The sequence below is a fragment of the Myotis brandtii genome, unplaced genomic scaffold (assembly GCF_000412655.1).
Source record: "Myotis brandtii unplaced genomic scaffold, ASM41265v1 scaffold115, whole genome shotgun sequence".
In the NCBI taxonomy this organism is placed as follows: domain Eukaryota; kingdom Metazoa; phylum Chordata; class Mammalia; order Chiroptera; family Vespertilionidae; genus Myotis; species Myotis brandtii.
Genome location: NW_005353967.1, coordinates 15,961,735 through 15,978,034, shown reverse-complemented (window position 1 = coordinate 15,978,034; position 16,300 = coordinate 15,961,735). Strand labels below are relative to the sequence as shown.

At 41.1% G+C, this 16,300-nt stretch overlaps 1 protein-coding gene and 1 long non-coding RNA gene across 10 annotated transcripts in view; one reads left to right on the top strand and one right to left on the bottom strand.

Annotated features, from left to right (window-relative positions):
- Window positions 1-6,977, top strand: part of LOC106728219 — a 10,681-nt gene extending 3,704 nt beyond the window's left edge. Inside the window, exons 1-3 of one of the 2 annotated variants that reach the window (XR_001364497.1) lie at window positions 2,615-2,714; window positions 5,342-5,486; window positions 6,612-6,976. This is a non-coding gene — a long non-coding RNA (uncharacterized LOC106728219). Of the gene's footprint in view, window positions 1-2,614; window positions 2,715-5,341; window positions 5,487-6,611 lie in introns of those variants that run through there. The other variant, XR_001364498.1, reaches the window with a different exon arrangement.
- Window positions 1-16,300, bottom strand: part of ARHGEF28 (Rho guanine nucleotide exchange factor (GEF) 28) — a 224,342-nt gene that overhangs the window by 40,954 nt on the left and 167,088 nt on the right. For all 8 annotated transcript variants that reach the window (XM_014549703.1, XM_014549713.1, XM_014549710.1 and 5 more), the window contains 7 exons: window positions 15,871-15,993; window positions 14,540-14,657; window positions 11,207-11,461; window positions 9,671-9,747; window positions 5,215-5,393; window positions 4,266-4,357; window positions 2,423-2,605 (listed from right to left, as the gene is read on the bottom strand). In XM_014549703.1, the coding sequence (XP_014405189.1) occupies window positions 2,423-2,605; window positions 4,266-4,357; window positions 5,215-5,393; window positions 9,671-9,747; window positions 11,207-11,461; window positions 14,540-14,657; window positions 15,871-15,993 (1,027 nt within the window). The remainder of the gene's footprint in view (window positions 1-2,422; window positions 2,606-4,265; window positions 4,358-5,214; window positions 5,394-9,670; window positions 9,748-11,206; window positions 11,462-14,539; window positions 14,658-15,870; window positions 15,994-16,300) is intronic.

Below are 16,300 nucleotides of genomic sequence, written 5' to 3'. Positions count from 1 at the left end.
AAATTTTTACATTTTTAAAGAGTCAAAATACATACACATGCACAGACACAGAATAATGTGTTCCAGAAAGTTTATGTAGCCTGAAAAGCCTAAACTATTTACTATCGAGCCCTTCACAGAAAAAGTTTGCCCACCTGCAATCTAAAGCAATGCTTTAAGCATCATTTTATGATAGAGTATTCAATAAAAAACCGAACTTGTATAAAAATGTATCACTTTCGGTAAATGTGCTGAAAAAATTTAATTAATTTAAATATGATATTGGGCATTAGGATCTTAAGACTTTCTACTCTGAAATGTTAGTTATTCTTTAAAAAGAGTATTTCTCCAGCCCTGTGCACCAAAGGTTTGCCAGTCTAATTCCTGGTTAGAGCACATACCCACATTACAGGTTCAATGTGCTCTCTCACATCCATGCTTCTCTCTCTCTTTCTCCCTCCCTCCCTCCCTCCCCCCTTCCTCCCTTCCTCTCTCTCCCTTAAATCATTTTTTTTAAAGAGTATTTCTCCAAACATGCCTTTAAAAAGATTCCCATTCCTCATGGTAGACCTACTGGATCAGATTCTCAGGGAAGAAAAAAGGGGATTTGCACTTTAAACAAGCACCTACATTTTTAAGTGAAGTTTTTCTATTTACAATAAAAGGTTTCCAACTAGCATGTGGAACAGTATTATTTTGAGGACCCTATAAATATTTCCAAAACAGTGTGTCCAATGATTTAATTTATCAAATTGATGACCTTCTCTGTTCTATGGGCTACTGGGCATCTGATAACTAGTAAGGGGAGTTTGCAGATTGGAGAAGAGAGAGACAGATAACTAACTGCTCTACAAGGTAGCACGTGTTCAATGCTAAGTTCTATCACCCAGGTATTAGAGCATTATAAAATGATACAAACTCATAGATACAGAGAACATTTCGGTGACCGCCAGATAGGAGGGGGGTTGGAAAGCTGGGTGAAGTTGTACTTCCTATTAAGAAGTACAAATCGTCAGTTATAAAAACAGTCACGGGGATGTAAGTACAGCAGGGGGAATATAATCACTCGGAGTTTTGATGAACGCATCACTGTTTCCTGAGCACCAACCACAGTGCACACTGTAGATGCTCAATACACATTTGATGAATGAATGCATAAGTCCATCGGCAGACCTCATGTCAGACCACCTCTGTGCCGTTCTGAAGACCTGTGCCCTCAACCGGTCTTAGATTCCATGATCCCTAAGTTCTCCTCCAGCTAATGTTGAGATGCTAAGGCAGAGCTTGGCAAACATTTTCTGCAAAGAACCAGATTGTAAATATTTTAGTCTTCGTGGCCCATACCATCTCTGTTGCAACTATTCGTCCTTGCCACGGCAGCAAGAAAGCAGCTGTCAATGTTATGTGCACAGTGGGTATGGCTGTGTCCCAACTAAACTCTATTTATAGACAGGCGGTGGGACGCATTTCGTCTGTGGCCTGTACTTTACCAGCCCTGGTTCTGCACAATAGCACTCTCTCAGGTGGTGGCTGTTTTATCTCCCAAGCTCTTTGTCCCTATTGTCACTTCCAGCCCCATTTCTCCCCTTAAGTCCCTTTTTACCTTAAAATTTTCCTTACACCACTCACTACTGCTCCTTGTTGCCAGTCACCAACAGACGCCTTGAACAATTTAAGCACCTGGTGCAATTGACCGCCTCCCCACAATCTACTCCTATCAAAACTCTCAGTGAGTCCAATTCCATGAACACAGAACTTCCAATACCCTGGCGTTCCATGGCCTTGTCGTCCACCCTGCCTCAGCCACCAACCCCCACGTTTACACCCTAGACACTGTCGTTCTCCACTCGGTAGTCAGAGGGTTTATTTTAAAACACAAAGAAAATCACTCTTCAACTCAAAACTCTGCAATGCTTCCCTCACACTTAGGATGAAATTCAAAGTCCTTACCTCCATCCAGGTAACCTGGTCCTAGTTAACGCTGACTCATCTCCTGCCACTTCCCAGCACTCACATCACTGTACCTGCACTGTCCTCTGTGCTGTTCCTCAGACAAATCTGGCACTCACCTGCCTCAGGGCCTTTGCACCTGCTGTTCCTATGTCTGGAACATTCTTTTCCCAGATTCTGTTTGGATTTCTCAATTCCCTGTGTCTGCTCATATAGCACTATATCAAAGGAGGCCTCCACTGTCCACCTCCTCCAAAATAAAACCTCCCCAACCCCATTACTCCCTAACCCCCACATCCTGCTCATTGTTCTTCAGAGCACTTGACATAACCTGACGTATTTATTTCCTTACATTTCGCTGTTTCAGGAGAGTCAGGACTTTGTCTTATTGTGCTATATCCTCAGCACCAAGACCACAGCGCATGGCCGATGGTAGGTACTCAGTACACGTTTTCTGAAGTGGTCAAACCACATCCTTTCGGAAGCAACTTACCTTCTTTCAGTGCCGCTGCCAGCAAGGAGGCCGCCTGGGGAGGCTCGCCGGGGTCGGGTTTGATGAGGAGGTGGGGCTCCAGGTGGACATCCTCGAATCCACTCAGTTCGCCCAACTCAGCGTAGATATGCAGCTTCTCCTCCAAATACGTACAGATCTGCTGGTCTTGATTACAGAGTAGTTCTATGAAATAGCATTTACCGGAGAAGGTTATCACAGGAACTTAACAGCTATGAAAATCCACGTTACAAGACAAAGAAGTTGCGGATTAGCTAGCAGTGTGACCTAACAGGTAAGATAAGCTTGTTGGGTGGGCCAGATCCAAGTTCAAACCCTAACTGTTCCATTCAGTGACTGCGGCCTCCAGCAAATGACCTACTTCTCTGAGCTTCCAATGTATTTCCTACAAACGGGGTACTCAATAAATGTCCATTTCCTTTCCCAGTCCCCTAATTCCAGAAAAGCTTGCAAAGCTATTCTTTGCTGGGGCTGTTTTCTATTACGACGAAACATTAAGCTGGGGAATGACACTGAGGCGGCTCATCCATAATGAGTGAAACCCACAAGGGAAAGCAATGCAGAGGCTGACACTGCCCAGGCTCCAGCCAGCCTTGGTCAAAACCAAACACAGCGGCTCATGTTTCTATTCCTAAACCTCCAATTTCTTTGACCAACTCTGCATGCATCATTTTCCTCTGATCTCAACATGTCACAGGATTCTTTGAGCTTAAAGGGACCAAACCAGCATCTAATCCAGGGGTACTCCATCTCTCTGCCTCAGAATCACCTGGGAGAGTTTAAAATACTAATGTCTGCACCCCACCTCCGACAGATTCTCCCTGAATTGGTTGAGGGTGGGGCCCAGGCGCCAGGACTTTGAACAACCTACCCGCAGTGATTCTAACGTCCAGCCAGAGATGAGAATCACTGAGTTGACTTAATTTCCGAATTTCACGGACTTGGAAACTGAGGACCAGAGCTCCTGTGTTCCTTAATCACAGTCATTCAACTGTGACCTGACAGTGCTGGGCCTTAAAACTAAACCACTGGACAGCAGTTCTTAGAACCACTGGTGCCACACCACTCACAGTTACTGTTTCATATGTGTCATGTGCAAAAATTTAAAAAATATATTATTTTTTACATTCAATATTATTTTGTATTAGTTTCATGTGTACAGCATAGTGGTTAGACAATCATATACTTTACAAAGTGTTTCCCTGATAATTCCAGTACCACCTAGCACCATACAGAGTTATTACAACATTATTAACTACATTCCCTATGTTGTACTTTACATCCTGGTGACTATTCTATAACTATCAATCTGTACTTTATAATCCCTTCACCTTTTTCACCCAGTCATCCACCTTCCTCCCCTCTGACAACCATCAAAATGTTCTCTGTATCTATAAATCTGTTTCCGTTTTGCTTGTTCATTTATATTTTCCTTTAGATCACACATATAAGTGAAAGCATATGGTATTTGCCTTTTTCTGACTTATTTCACTTAGTACAATGCCCCTCTGGTACAGCCATGCTGTTGTAAATGGAACGATTTCATTATTTTTCATGGCCAAGTTATATTCCATTGTATATATGTACCACAGCTTTTAAAAATATGTGTTCTTCATCACAAAGGAGGAAGTGGGGAGAGATACACCTTATTTAAGCACTCCCAGTGCCAGTTTTTTTGTTTGATTGTTTGAGAGTAGTTAGAGTGGGCCTTGCATGCACAGAATTAGGTTAATCAGTCAGTCATAGCTTCGCATTCATGACCCCTGGGCTTTCTCACCGTCCACGGACACACACAACCAGGGAACCGTAGGTGCCAGCACTGTACCTTGACATTGCTGAATTTTGGCCACTCTTGCTTCAGCTTTCCGCCTCTCTTCATCAGACTCACTTGTCCTCCCCCCTTCTTCTTCTGGGCAACTTTAAAAGACAACAGTCAAGAGAGACAACTCAAACCAAGTCCAAATACCTTTAGGGTCATTAGAAAGACACGGGAGAGGCAGTAGAATCATTCAAAGAAAAAGTCAACATAAAGAGAATTCGACATGCCCCCTGGCCAAGAGATTTGGTTTTCTTGAGCATGTAAAGGACCTTGCGTAATGTAACAGCCCTCAAAGCCAGCAGGGAGTGGGAGTAGGGCGCCAGGTTGGGTGGGGTACAGTGGCAATGAAGGAATTTTATGTAACATCATTCAAGATCTAATGAATCAAACTACCATTAAAAATGATCACCCCCACTCTCCCACCCCCATTTATAAAAACTGCTTGTGCACAATAAGGAGGAGTAAATTGACTTAGAGCACTTAGATCCACTAATCTAAAAACGTTTATTGAATGATTCTTCAGAATTCAGTCCACAGAGAAACATAAGATATGGTCCCTGCCCTCCAGGAGCTTCCAATCTAATAAATAACATATATGCATAGAAAGTGATTATAGCTACAAGGCAGTTTATGACAAGCACCAAATAAATGCTTCAGAGAGCATGTTAAAGAATTTCAGGTAAGAAAGAGCCAATGGAAGCAAAGAGGTGTTCGCGAAGGAGATGGACATGAGCTGCACCAAGATGGGTAGGGTTGCCGCAGGCAGAGGGGAGCATGGGGGCTGCATGCAGGGAGGCTCAGAGGACAGAGCTGCAGATGAGGGCCTATCACAGGCAGGTGCAGGGGAGCAGACCGCTCGGGCTGAGGCAAAGTTTTCATGCAAGGGAGACACAGTTAGAGCATGCTCCCCATTGGACCAGCCACTTCCTAGCGGATGGACAGAAGGAAACGTTACCTCTCGACTGCCTGCTGGATCCGTCTCATCCAGTTATTTCGCTCCTCCTTGGAGTTGGTATGAATCTCATACATCTCAGGGCCAGCAGAAGAAGCGCTGATCAGAAACATTCCTCTCTCCTCATTAGCAACTTCTCGGGCGATAAGCTTCTGAAGGGAAATAACGGATGGCTTCTGATCCTGCGCAAAATAGGAGGACGTGCAGATGAAACAGCATCCCATCCAAAGTGAGGTCTCGCAGAGCACGTTAGCGAAGGAAAGCAACCGTGTTAGGTAAGTCTTAATATCACTTCAATCTTTTCCCAAGAGCTGAGGAAGTTGGCAAGAGCTCCATGGAACAGTTATGGTGAAGACAGGGTGGGAAGAAAAGATACAGGGAAGTGTTTGTCCTCAAGAATTGGTGGTTTAAAAGGACAACTTTTAAAGAAACTAACACATCATTGACCAAAGAGTGCATAAGTAATTGCTAAGCCTCCCTGTGGGGAGGCAGAGCTTCGGATATAAATCCCAACTCCTTTAATTGCTGCAAGTAAATAAAATTACCTTGCAACAAAAAATAAAATAAAATAAAAGGACCACTTTTAAAAAGAGAGGACCATCAGAGCACTAAGAAAAAACATCAAAATGCCATAGTCAGGGGTGGATGAATTTTTCTAGAAAGGCATGGGATAGGAAATAGTATATCAAATATTATGAAGAGATTGAGAGAGATGGAAGACCTAAAGAGTCCCTTGGATTTGGCAGTTAACAACAACACTGTTTCAATAAGGGGACAGATACAGAATCCCAGGTACCAAGGAGTGGAATGCAAACATGACAGGCAAGAATGAGGTAGCCAGGCTTTAGACCCCCCCTTGCATAACCAGTGTCTCCTACACAACTTCCACAGTTCTACCTGCAAATTTCTCTTATTTCCACCAACCAGGGGACCCTTTGGTGGGCAGGAATAGGTCTAATTCATCTTCATGTCTGACACAGTGCTTTGCATGAGCAGGCACTCACTAAATGTCTGTAGAACGAGATTTAGCTTCATTCTATCAGAGGGGAATAGGAAGAAAGTCTACAACTTGGCATCCAATCCATGATTAAGTCACCTCTTCTCCCAACATTTCCTGTGACCACTGTTCCCTCTAAGTCTCAGGAATTTAGAGATGAATGAGATACTGAATATAGTAATGTAGCGAGGCAGCCGTAGCTGGAAGAATAGCCAAAGGAATGCTGCTGAAGTTTTGGGGGTAAATATGAAGACTCTTCCTTGGTTTGTGGCTTCCACCCCTGTTTATAGTGTAGGTCGCAATATGTGGTTTTGCTTCTCCCTCGTGGACTGAGCGACGCCTTTACCAGAACATGCTGCTCATTGCCTCACTGCTGACTCTAGTGCTGGCTTTGCTCTCCCAGCATCCACAGCCCCACCACATCTGAGGTCTGCAGACACACCTCCCTGTAGGCATGGAAGGCCTCTGCCACAGAAGAGGAGGAACCGGAGCTGCCACTGTAGCCCCATGGTTACAATATATCCACTGTGATTCCACAAGGTGTCTGAGTCTATGGGTGAGCAATTCTATTTGTGATTCCACTGTGATAACAAGACCTGAAGGTCACCTCCTCATTTCAACTTGCACATCTACATGGCAAGACAACCTCCTACACTCAGCATTCCAGGATTTAGTGAACACATCTGCTTTTTCCTATTCATTGTATATATTTGAGTCCTACTGCCATTTCCAGCTGAGTCCTCTTTGAAAACAATTATCTTTTAGGGAAGCTATTCCATCCTCTTGCTATTTTTCAGCTGTTTATCTTCTGGCCATTTCCAAATTCATCATGTCTTCTGTAACATGTGGCAAGCATTTACTAAAGAAGTCTAATAGTACAAGAGACAGAGAATCTCACCTGTGGGTATTAGCATGAAGATAACTTTATAAAATACTCATGTGAGAACCAGGAAATACAGATATTTGCATACTCTTAGCCAATGCATCAATTCCCTCAAGATATTTATGACACATGGGCTGTGCCAACTAAATGTATATGATGCAACTAAAAAGCATCTGATTGACAGTAGGGTGCGCTTGACTCTTTAAGGATAATGCTTCCTCTTTTGCTTCCTGACATCAGCAAGGGCTTAGCTGGCAGCTACATGTTAGGCTAACATCTTCAGGAAACGATATCCGCACCATCTCACTGTTGTCCATTGCCAAACACATTTTACCCAGAGGAGCTGAGTTGTGGCTGCCTTCAACCTGGCATTTGGTGGGTTGCATCCCTAAAGTCCCATTTCATGGTAAATGTGGTCTATGGTGGCACAGATAACTCTTCAAGAGGTCAGACAAGAGGGGCAAATCCATACTTCAAGTTATACTATAAGCTAAACATCACAGCTAGTTCTCAATCCATACACTCTGTTGTTCTAGAAACAAAACCGTTGTCCATATGCTGTGTCTAATTCTTTGATCCACCATCAGGTTGTCTGGCTGATAGTACCACCGAGGAGGCAGGATTTGCTTCTCCTTTAGGTCTTTGGTTTTGAGGAACCCTCGTTTCTATAAAGCAGGGGTGTAAATGTGTTTTCTCGCCAACCACAGGTCAAACAGCCCGCTCATTTACTCTGCTTCCTTTCAGAGAACCCGGTAACAGCCAAGAGGAGTTGCTGGACACATCAGTAAGGGGTCATGACATTTGCAATGTATATAATTCAAATAGATCAGGAAACTGGGGATGTGGTTAAGGCCTCTGGTTTTCTGCTGGTGTCGCTTTGGGAGAGCACCTCTGGACTTTATACAACTTGCATACTCTGTGATCAGAGGCAATGTGCTGAACGGTGCAGAAGCCGATTGCCCCAACCTGACAAGCCCCGAGGGGCAGGTGAGGCACTGTTCCAGCCTCTTCTGCCCCAGGACCTCCCACTGGGCAGGCATGCTTCTTGTTTACTCTGAGCAGCATGAGCTTTGAATTTGCCAAAAACAGGTGGAAATGATGGTATCTGCTGATGATACCTGAACATCCTATCAGTCAATGGATGATACCATCATGCTGTCCACCTCGGTCCTGCATCTCAGATTCTTTCCTCTACCAGGGCCTGGTGCTCCATGATGCTGACAAGAAGTTAAATGATGACATCTTCCTTTTCTAAGTGAGTCATTTTGGACCACAAGATGCTGCTTAAGAAATGATATAAAACTCTGGCTTTATTGCTAATCTACTCTGCTGGCAATGAGGTTAACATAGCATACTACAGAGATAACTATTATAGGAACAGCCTCCATCATTAGTAACCATTATAGTAGAAATAACAGGAATCTTTAAACTGGAGATACCAGGATGGTGTTCTCTTGTTGGACAGAAGGAAAGTCATGACAGTTATGAACGGGGTTAGCAACAGGTACACAAGACAGGCAGCAAGGTACCAGAAGTGACCAACATTAACATGTGAGTTTCTCACCAATCAGAAAGGATATATGCACCCATATGTTCATAGCAGCACAATTCACCATAGCTAAGATCTGGAAACAGCCTAAGTGCCCATCAGTAGATGAATGGATTAGAAAACTGTGGTACATCTACACGATGGAATACTATGCTGCTGTAAAAAAGAAGGAACTCTTACAATTTGCAACGGCATGGATGGAGCTGGAGAGCATTATGCTAAGTGAAATAAGCCAGTCAATGAAGGAAAAATACCACATGATCTCACTCATTCATGGATAATAAAGACCATTACAAACTTTTGAACAATAATAGATACAGAGGCAGAGCTGCCTCAAACTGATTGTCAAACTGCAGCGGGAAGGCCAGAGAGGGTTGGGGGGCAGAAGGGAGGGGAGTAAGAGATCAACCGAAGGACTTGTATGCATGCATATAAGCATAACTAATGGACATAAGACACTGGGGGGTAAGGGAGGGCAGGGGATTGTCAAGGGCGGGGGGGAAAAATGACACATGTAATACCCTTTGTAATACTTTTAGCAAAAAAAAAATTAAAATTAAAAAAAAAACACATGTGAGTTTCTGGGAAGCCAAGGGGGTGGGTATTTGGAGGAAAGACCTAGAGAACCAGAGGGCAGAGGGTCACGGCAGGGGGGAGGGAGTTATGGCAGTGCCTGTTCACCAGCCAGTACCAAACTACTGCAATCTTTTCATAATTGAAGAGGTTAATGGGGGGAAACCTGTGTCATAATTTCAACAATAAAGATTAAATATATATATATATGTATATATATTCATAATTGGTTAAACTGCTGAGCCAGCTAACTACTTTTCCTAGCTGTGATAACTCAATGTTCATCATGCTACTTAAATCCAATTAGATGTTTGTTACTAAACACTGTAGTCATTAATTACAATGGGAATATAACAGGGGCATATTCTCACCCATGACTATATAATGTCACCAGGAATGTCAGGAATTTTTCAAGGAGCTGTGGGATTAAACATGCATCACATGGTCATATACTTACAACAGCTGCAAAGATGTATTTCTGGTCTTTTTCTTGTAAAAAGAGCAGCACATCAGTTAGAAGCAGCGCTAGGATATCTTCAAAGAAAAAAGCTCTGTTAGTAACAATGAAGCAAACCACAGTTCAAATGCCGACATTAAATATTTAAAAAAATAAAAAGACTTCGTCTAATTATGAAACTTTGATAAAAATGCCTGCATTCTGATAGCCAACAATATTTTATAGATAACTTAACAGACAAGCTGTGTTTAGGTATGCGTGTTTATGTGTGTCACTATAAGTATTGCTAAATCTCCAGCAAATTTAATGTTGTAACTTTTACAAAGGAGGAAAAATATCTAATTAAACAAAAAGTTTTAATAGAATGGAGCAAGCTCTTTCCTTTATGGGGAAAAACAAGTGCTAATTAAAAATGTTAGAGGGCAGCGTCTGCCTCAAATTATGTATCAAAATCTGCTATTTCGTTCCATCTAAGTCCTATACTTCCCTTACAAATTGTTCACAAGAACCCATCTTCTCTATACCACTGATAGTTCTGACAGAGCTACCAAACTAATGATTCTGCAAAATGGATCAAGAGCAAATGATTGGACACACAGGATCTATAGACAGTGCTTAATATTTTAGTTTGGTTAATGTTCTAATTGTGGTTAATGTTTAGGTGTCACATGGCAAGTTGCTGATCAACAAATCCCATTCCGGTCATTAGTGGCAACCACCAGCAAAACTTGACAATCCTCCAATAGGACTAACAACCTCTCAGTGTTTACCCGAGTGCATTAAAAACAAGGAGAGCAGACCAGAGGTTCTTAACCAGGCTGCGCAGCAGACTCACCTGCAAGCTTTTAAACACCCCTATACTTGAGCTTCACCCCCAGACCAATAAGCTCAGAATTTCTGGGGGGAGATAAGCAGTAGTAAATTTTTTAAGCTCCAGAGGCGATTCTAGCGTGTGGCCAGGGTTGAGAAAGCCTAGATCAGGCAAGATGCTAGCTACAGAATCAGCCCCTGAGAATATGAATAAACTGTTTTAGACTCAGACCAGATTAGTGGAGTCACGTTAATGCTGTTCGTACTGAGGAAGCATCTACAGCAATGTAAACGTGTCTATTTTTGCAGTATGTTACTCAGTACCAAACGTGACATTCAGAGTTCACCCCTCCCCGCCATGGCCTGCTAGTCCTGAGCTGGGTGTGCAGGTGTACCACCCCACTTTAAATCACATTTGCCAGATTAACATTTATGTGCCAACAATTAGCAGAATTCTCAGTTCCTTTGATTCAAACATCACAAACTTGGACAATCATAAGACATACATAAGGGCTTTTGCTTAGAGCTGCAAACTGCCAACTAATGGTTCGTAGCATTGGCCACATTGCCTATGGGTGTTCACAACTTGATCCTACAGGAATTTTCCCACTGACCCAGGGCTTGTGCCTACATTTCTGAACGATTTATCTTTTGAAAATCTGTCCTCTGTTACACGAATATCACGTGTGAAAAAAGGGAGAAATCGGTCTGGGAGTGCCACAGTACCTTTGAAACGGCCCGTAGCAGTTTTCCAAAAAACAAGGCCGTCATGTAATAGAGTCCTCTCTTTGCTGATCAGTGCCTGCTTCCTAAACACATCGCCGTTTTTGAGCTTGGTATATGTTTTGTTTTCGATCTTACTTAGGATCTCGAGCCATTTTTGGTTTTTCTCATATTCGCTGACTTTTAAATCCACTGCTGCAATCATGTCTCTTATTAGGCAAAGAGCTTTGCATAAGTCTTTATGTTCTTCCGTGTTTTCTGCATTGGAAAAAGAAACGTGATACAATAAGCCAGAGAGCTAAGGGAGACAGTGTTTTCCTATACTTTTAAATACAGTTAAATGTATCATCCAAGCAGCAAAAGTCTCTGAACAAAAATGTTGGATTAAATTCAAATACCACATTACCACTGTGCACCCTCCTCCCAAAAGAACCATTAAAATATTTAACTATAAAAGATTTGCGTATCAGATGTGCTTCAGCTGAAACACCGTGAAAATAGGATGTCTGGTTTCTAGAGACTGGTTTGACCTTCCTCCTAGAGCAGGGAATGTCTTATATACAAGGTGGGGCAAACGTAGCCGCAGTTGTGAGAATGCAAAACACAGTGTTTATTCCTGGATTATGATTTATTAATTATTTTCTATATGAACAAGGTGGGGCAAAAGCACCTACAGTTGTGAGTATGCAAAACACAGCATTTATTCTTGGATTGTTATTTATTAATTATTTTCCATCTGAATAACTGTAAACCTACTTTTGCCCCACTGTGTATACTAAGTTAGGCCTTCCTTCTACCTTCCCACACACAGGTAATCAAATTATCCCCACACCAAGCCTCTCAGAACTTAACCAAGCCACAGGCCTAGGTTGAAGTCCTTTTATAAATTAGAGCTTCAAGGTGCCTTGAATGGGCCTTAGACTCAATTGCTTTCTTGGATCCCTTCCTCCATAAAAATAATACTCAAAACTACATTTTACAAGTGCATTAGCAGGAAGATAAATATGTCAATAATACATATTAAACATTTTTTGAACTAAAAAAACTGGACCATGGCACTGTGCCTAGTGGCTCATGCCAACAGAGTAGATGATCACCGAGTCTAGTTGTTATTCTTTAAAACATTGGCCACCTGATCTTATCTCTGGATTATCTTAAGCAAAGACTCTGGAGGAGTTTCTGGATCAGCCTCCTGAAACTCCAGATAAAACCGAGTGTAGCCATTTTCTATATTTGAGGATTTAAAAAACCACCTAGTTGATGTTTATTGAGGCAAAATGAACTGAAGGGAAAAGTTTCAGGAGGTTAGAAGTTGCTAAAAGATGAGAAAAAAAATTGGCAGAGAAAAATCAAAGATTCTCTAGAGCCTAGAGCAGCAGAAATAAACTCGAAGGAACAGCAGTCAAGTGGGATGAGAACAAGGACTCCAAAGATCCTAAATGTTTTGAGTTCTAAATGTGTTAGACACATGAGGATCTGTCAGAAAAGCTCAAGGAAGAGATGCAGACATTCATCTTCAACAAAGAGTCTTTCTCATTGCCCGTGAAAGGACACGCCTCACTATTTTACTACGCCTACTGCCCAATAAGCAGCATACACCCTGCCCCCCACCAAAGTTCTTTCTAAAGAGCATATTTCATCGTAGGAAAGTTGAGTAAAGAAAGTCAATCTTGAGTTACAAGAGGTAAGGCCAAGAAAAGGCTCCAAGTCTTGACCTTCAGGGACAAATTACTATCTTACAATAGCTTGCTACTCAAAGTATAGCAGCATCAGACTCACCTGGGAGTATTGTTAGAAATGCATACCTTGGGTTCTATCTCGGGCTAACTGAATCAGAATCGACATGTAGGCAATCCCCAGGTGAAGGGTAACTCCTAATGAAGTTTGAGAAGCATTGCCATAATAGAGTCATGTGAACCATATTCTCAGTAGCCAGAGAAAGACAGAGACTGACCATTGGGAAGGTCTGACCTAAGGTGAGGAGCCATATGTCATAATTACCATGGTTGACGCACACTAGGGAATCACTATTATTCATTCTTCCAGGAATGTGGCATGGATGATTGTTGGAGCTGACTTAATACAATCTGACAAATGTTAGTCTGTGAGGTATTGTATATATGAACATAATACAAACTAAGTCTTGATTTTGTCTTCATTCTTTTGCTGAAAACAAAATTTATGAGGTTTTTCTCTGTATATTGTGCTTCTATTTTCTTTTATATTATAAGGATCCATAAAAATGGGACACAAGGAATAGATGCTACTCACCTAGACCCCTACTCACCTAGACCCCTTCCCAAAAAAGAATGTCAGAGTTGACTTTTTTAGAGTTGGCATATAAAATCTCATTGGTCTTATGCAGTATCTTAGGACACCATTTTCATTATCTCTAAGTCAACTGATCATAATAAAGAGAATAAAAACAGCTCCCACTTATTGAGCACCTTGTTTATACCAGGCTCTGCACTGGGCACTTTCTGAGACAATCTCACTTGATCCTCACAATTCCATAAGATGAGGATTATTATTCTCACTTGGCAGTGCAGAAAACGGAGGCCCATTTAATTAGCTTGCCCAACTAATGAGCGGCAGAACCAAGTATATGCAATAGCAATGCAAGTTTACATAACTACAAACCCAGCCCATGTTAATACAACACACTAACCCCCAATAATAATAAACTCAAAATTGACAATCTAACATTTGGCACTGGCAATTTTATTTATTCATTCATTGCACTGCTATGTGTTTGTTTATTGATAGGCTACTCTTGACCAACCACTGCACGAGGCATTGAACATCCAGCTGTGAACCAGACAGACATAGGCCTTCTAGATCCCTGTAGGAGCTTACAGTCCAGCCATGTGCATTAATAGCTCCTTAAGGGATACCCAGATGTTACTCTCTGGAACTTAATGAATTAACAGGGTCAAAAATAGCTCCTTCATAAATCATTCTCAATCTAGTAATTCATTGTTTAGGAGAGTTGACATTTGTTGCTAGGATCAATCGCATATGTTTCAACAAACAGCAGGAAGGTAGCAGGAAGATGAGGATGAAGAGGTAGTAAGAAGATCTGGATATGGAAAGACTGCAGAAGAGAAAGGCAGGGTCAAAGTTTGGGCTGCTTGGAGGACTTTAGACTATTGGCCAAGCCACATTATAAAAGGTAACTTTTCAAAATAGATCCAAATCCTAAGGCTTTAACAGTTTTTCCATAATGGCAATCTTTATGAATCAGAGGCCACGAGCATTCATAGGTCTTTACAACACGTCAGGCATGTTTCAAAGTAATGAAAGAGGCAAATGTTTGTCCCAGAAGTCATCACTCACCCTTTGTGTACTGCAATATCCTCTCCACTAACACGGGGTACTTTGTGATGCGCTGAGTGACTAGCAGGATGCATTCTGGAATTCCTCGGCGTCGAGCCAAAAGATTACTATTTCGGAGCTTAAAAAAAGACAGATATATTTTTATATTCACAAACTCTATCCATATTTTCTAAATAGATGTGAATTTAATAATACAGAGAATCTGCAACAGCATACTTCTATTCAGACACAATACAATACACATTATTAATTGAAAATTGATGCATTGTCATTAACTTGTATACTTTGTCATTAATTTCAATAATCCAGCTCTCCAAGATTTCAAGAAGATTTAAGTTGCTCTGATGTATTTGTAATTAATTCCAAATGTGAGTAAATTCCAATACATATAAGTGTTAAGATTCATGAACAGCAAAAGTTTTGAAAAATACTCAGAAATCAAAGTTAGAGTTTGAGTATGAGTTTGACATTAACTATATTTTTCCAACAGGGCGTCCTCTTTCTGTGTTGTTATTCACCATGGAACTTTAAACTTCCCTCTAATCAGGGCAACTTTTTCTAAAAATTTCAGAGTATTCTTTAAGTTTTCAAATTCTCAAATATATGTATATGGGAAGAAAACAAAAGGAGGAGAATCTGATAGAATTTTTTAAATGTTAGATAAAAATTTGGGATCCATGAAATGCTAAAGGACAAATTTCTTTAACAAATAAATTAGATGCAAAAAAAAGGAAAGGGGAACGTTCAAATTAAAAAAAAAGATTAAAAAGATGTAACCCTCATATATAATTGTGAACCTTGGATAGATCCTGATTTAAGCAATTCAATTTTATGAAATAATCAGGAAATCCAAATATTAGCCAGCTGTTGAAAAATATTAAAGAATTATTGTTCATTTATCTAAGCACGATAATGTCTCTGTAATTTTTTAAAAGATTGTATTGTTTAGAGATACATATGAAGTGATGATGAGTCATGGATTTGCTTCAAGCTAATTCAGTGGGAGTGGAAGGATTCTGTCCTTATTTTTACTATGATTCTTCTGATGTTTAACTTGTCAGGGCATGAAAGAGCTTCACAGGATATTGCAAAGGTGCTCATAAGCTTGGAGGACATGACTTCACAAATAACAAGCTACAAAAGAAAATGATTTAGAAGAAATATTCTACTAACATAGAAAAAACGACTTTCCATCTTGGCCACAAACTTATTAGTACTTCCTTCTAAAAGAGCATCTAGATGTGAAACTTAGTGAGGTTACGTAAGAAATAAGCATGAACTATTTTCCCAAACTGGTTTACCACTGTATGATAGAGTTTTAAAATACTTGCCTTAATAAAATTCTGAAACTTTTTATTTTGCTGGAGTTCTTTAAATAGGCTGACAGCTTCTTTGTGATGGCTACAGAATTCTCCATATATTTTCTTCATTGTATTTGCATTTTCTTCTGAAAACTGAGAATAACAGTTTAGTGATGGTTTATAAATTGAGTCAGTTCTGAACACAAAAGGAAAAATGCAATTTTCATATATTTCAATACATTCTTTGCAAATAAAGAATAAAGATCATGGTTTCCAGAGCTCAATGCTGATGAGCATATCCTATCTAATAAGGAGGGAATATGCTAATTGACTGCCATGCCCTCAAAGATGGCAGCACCCACAGCCAAAAGATGGCTGGCAGGGGAGGGCAGTTGTGGGTGATCAGGTCTGCAGGGGAGGGCAGTTGGGGGCAACTGGGCCGGCAAGGGAGGGCAGTTGG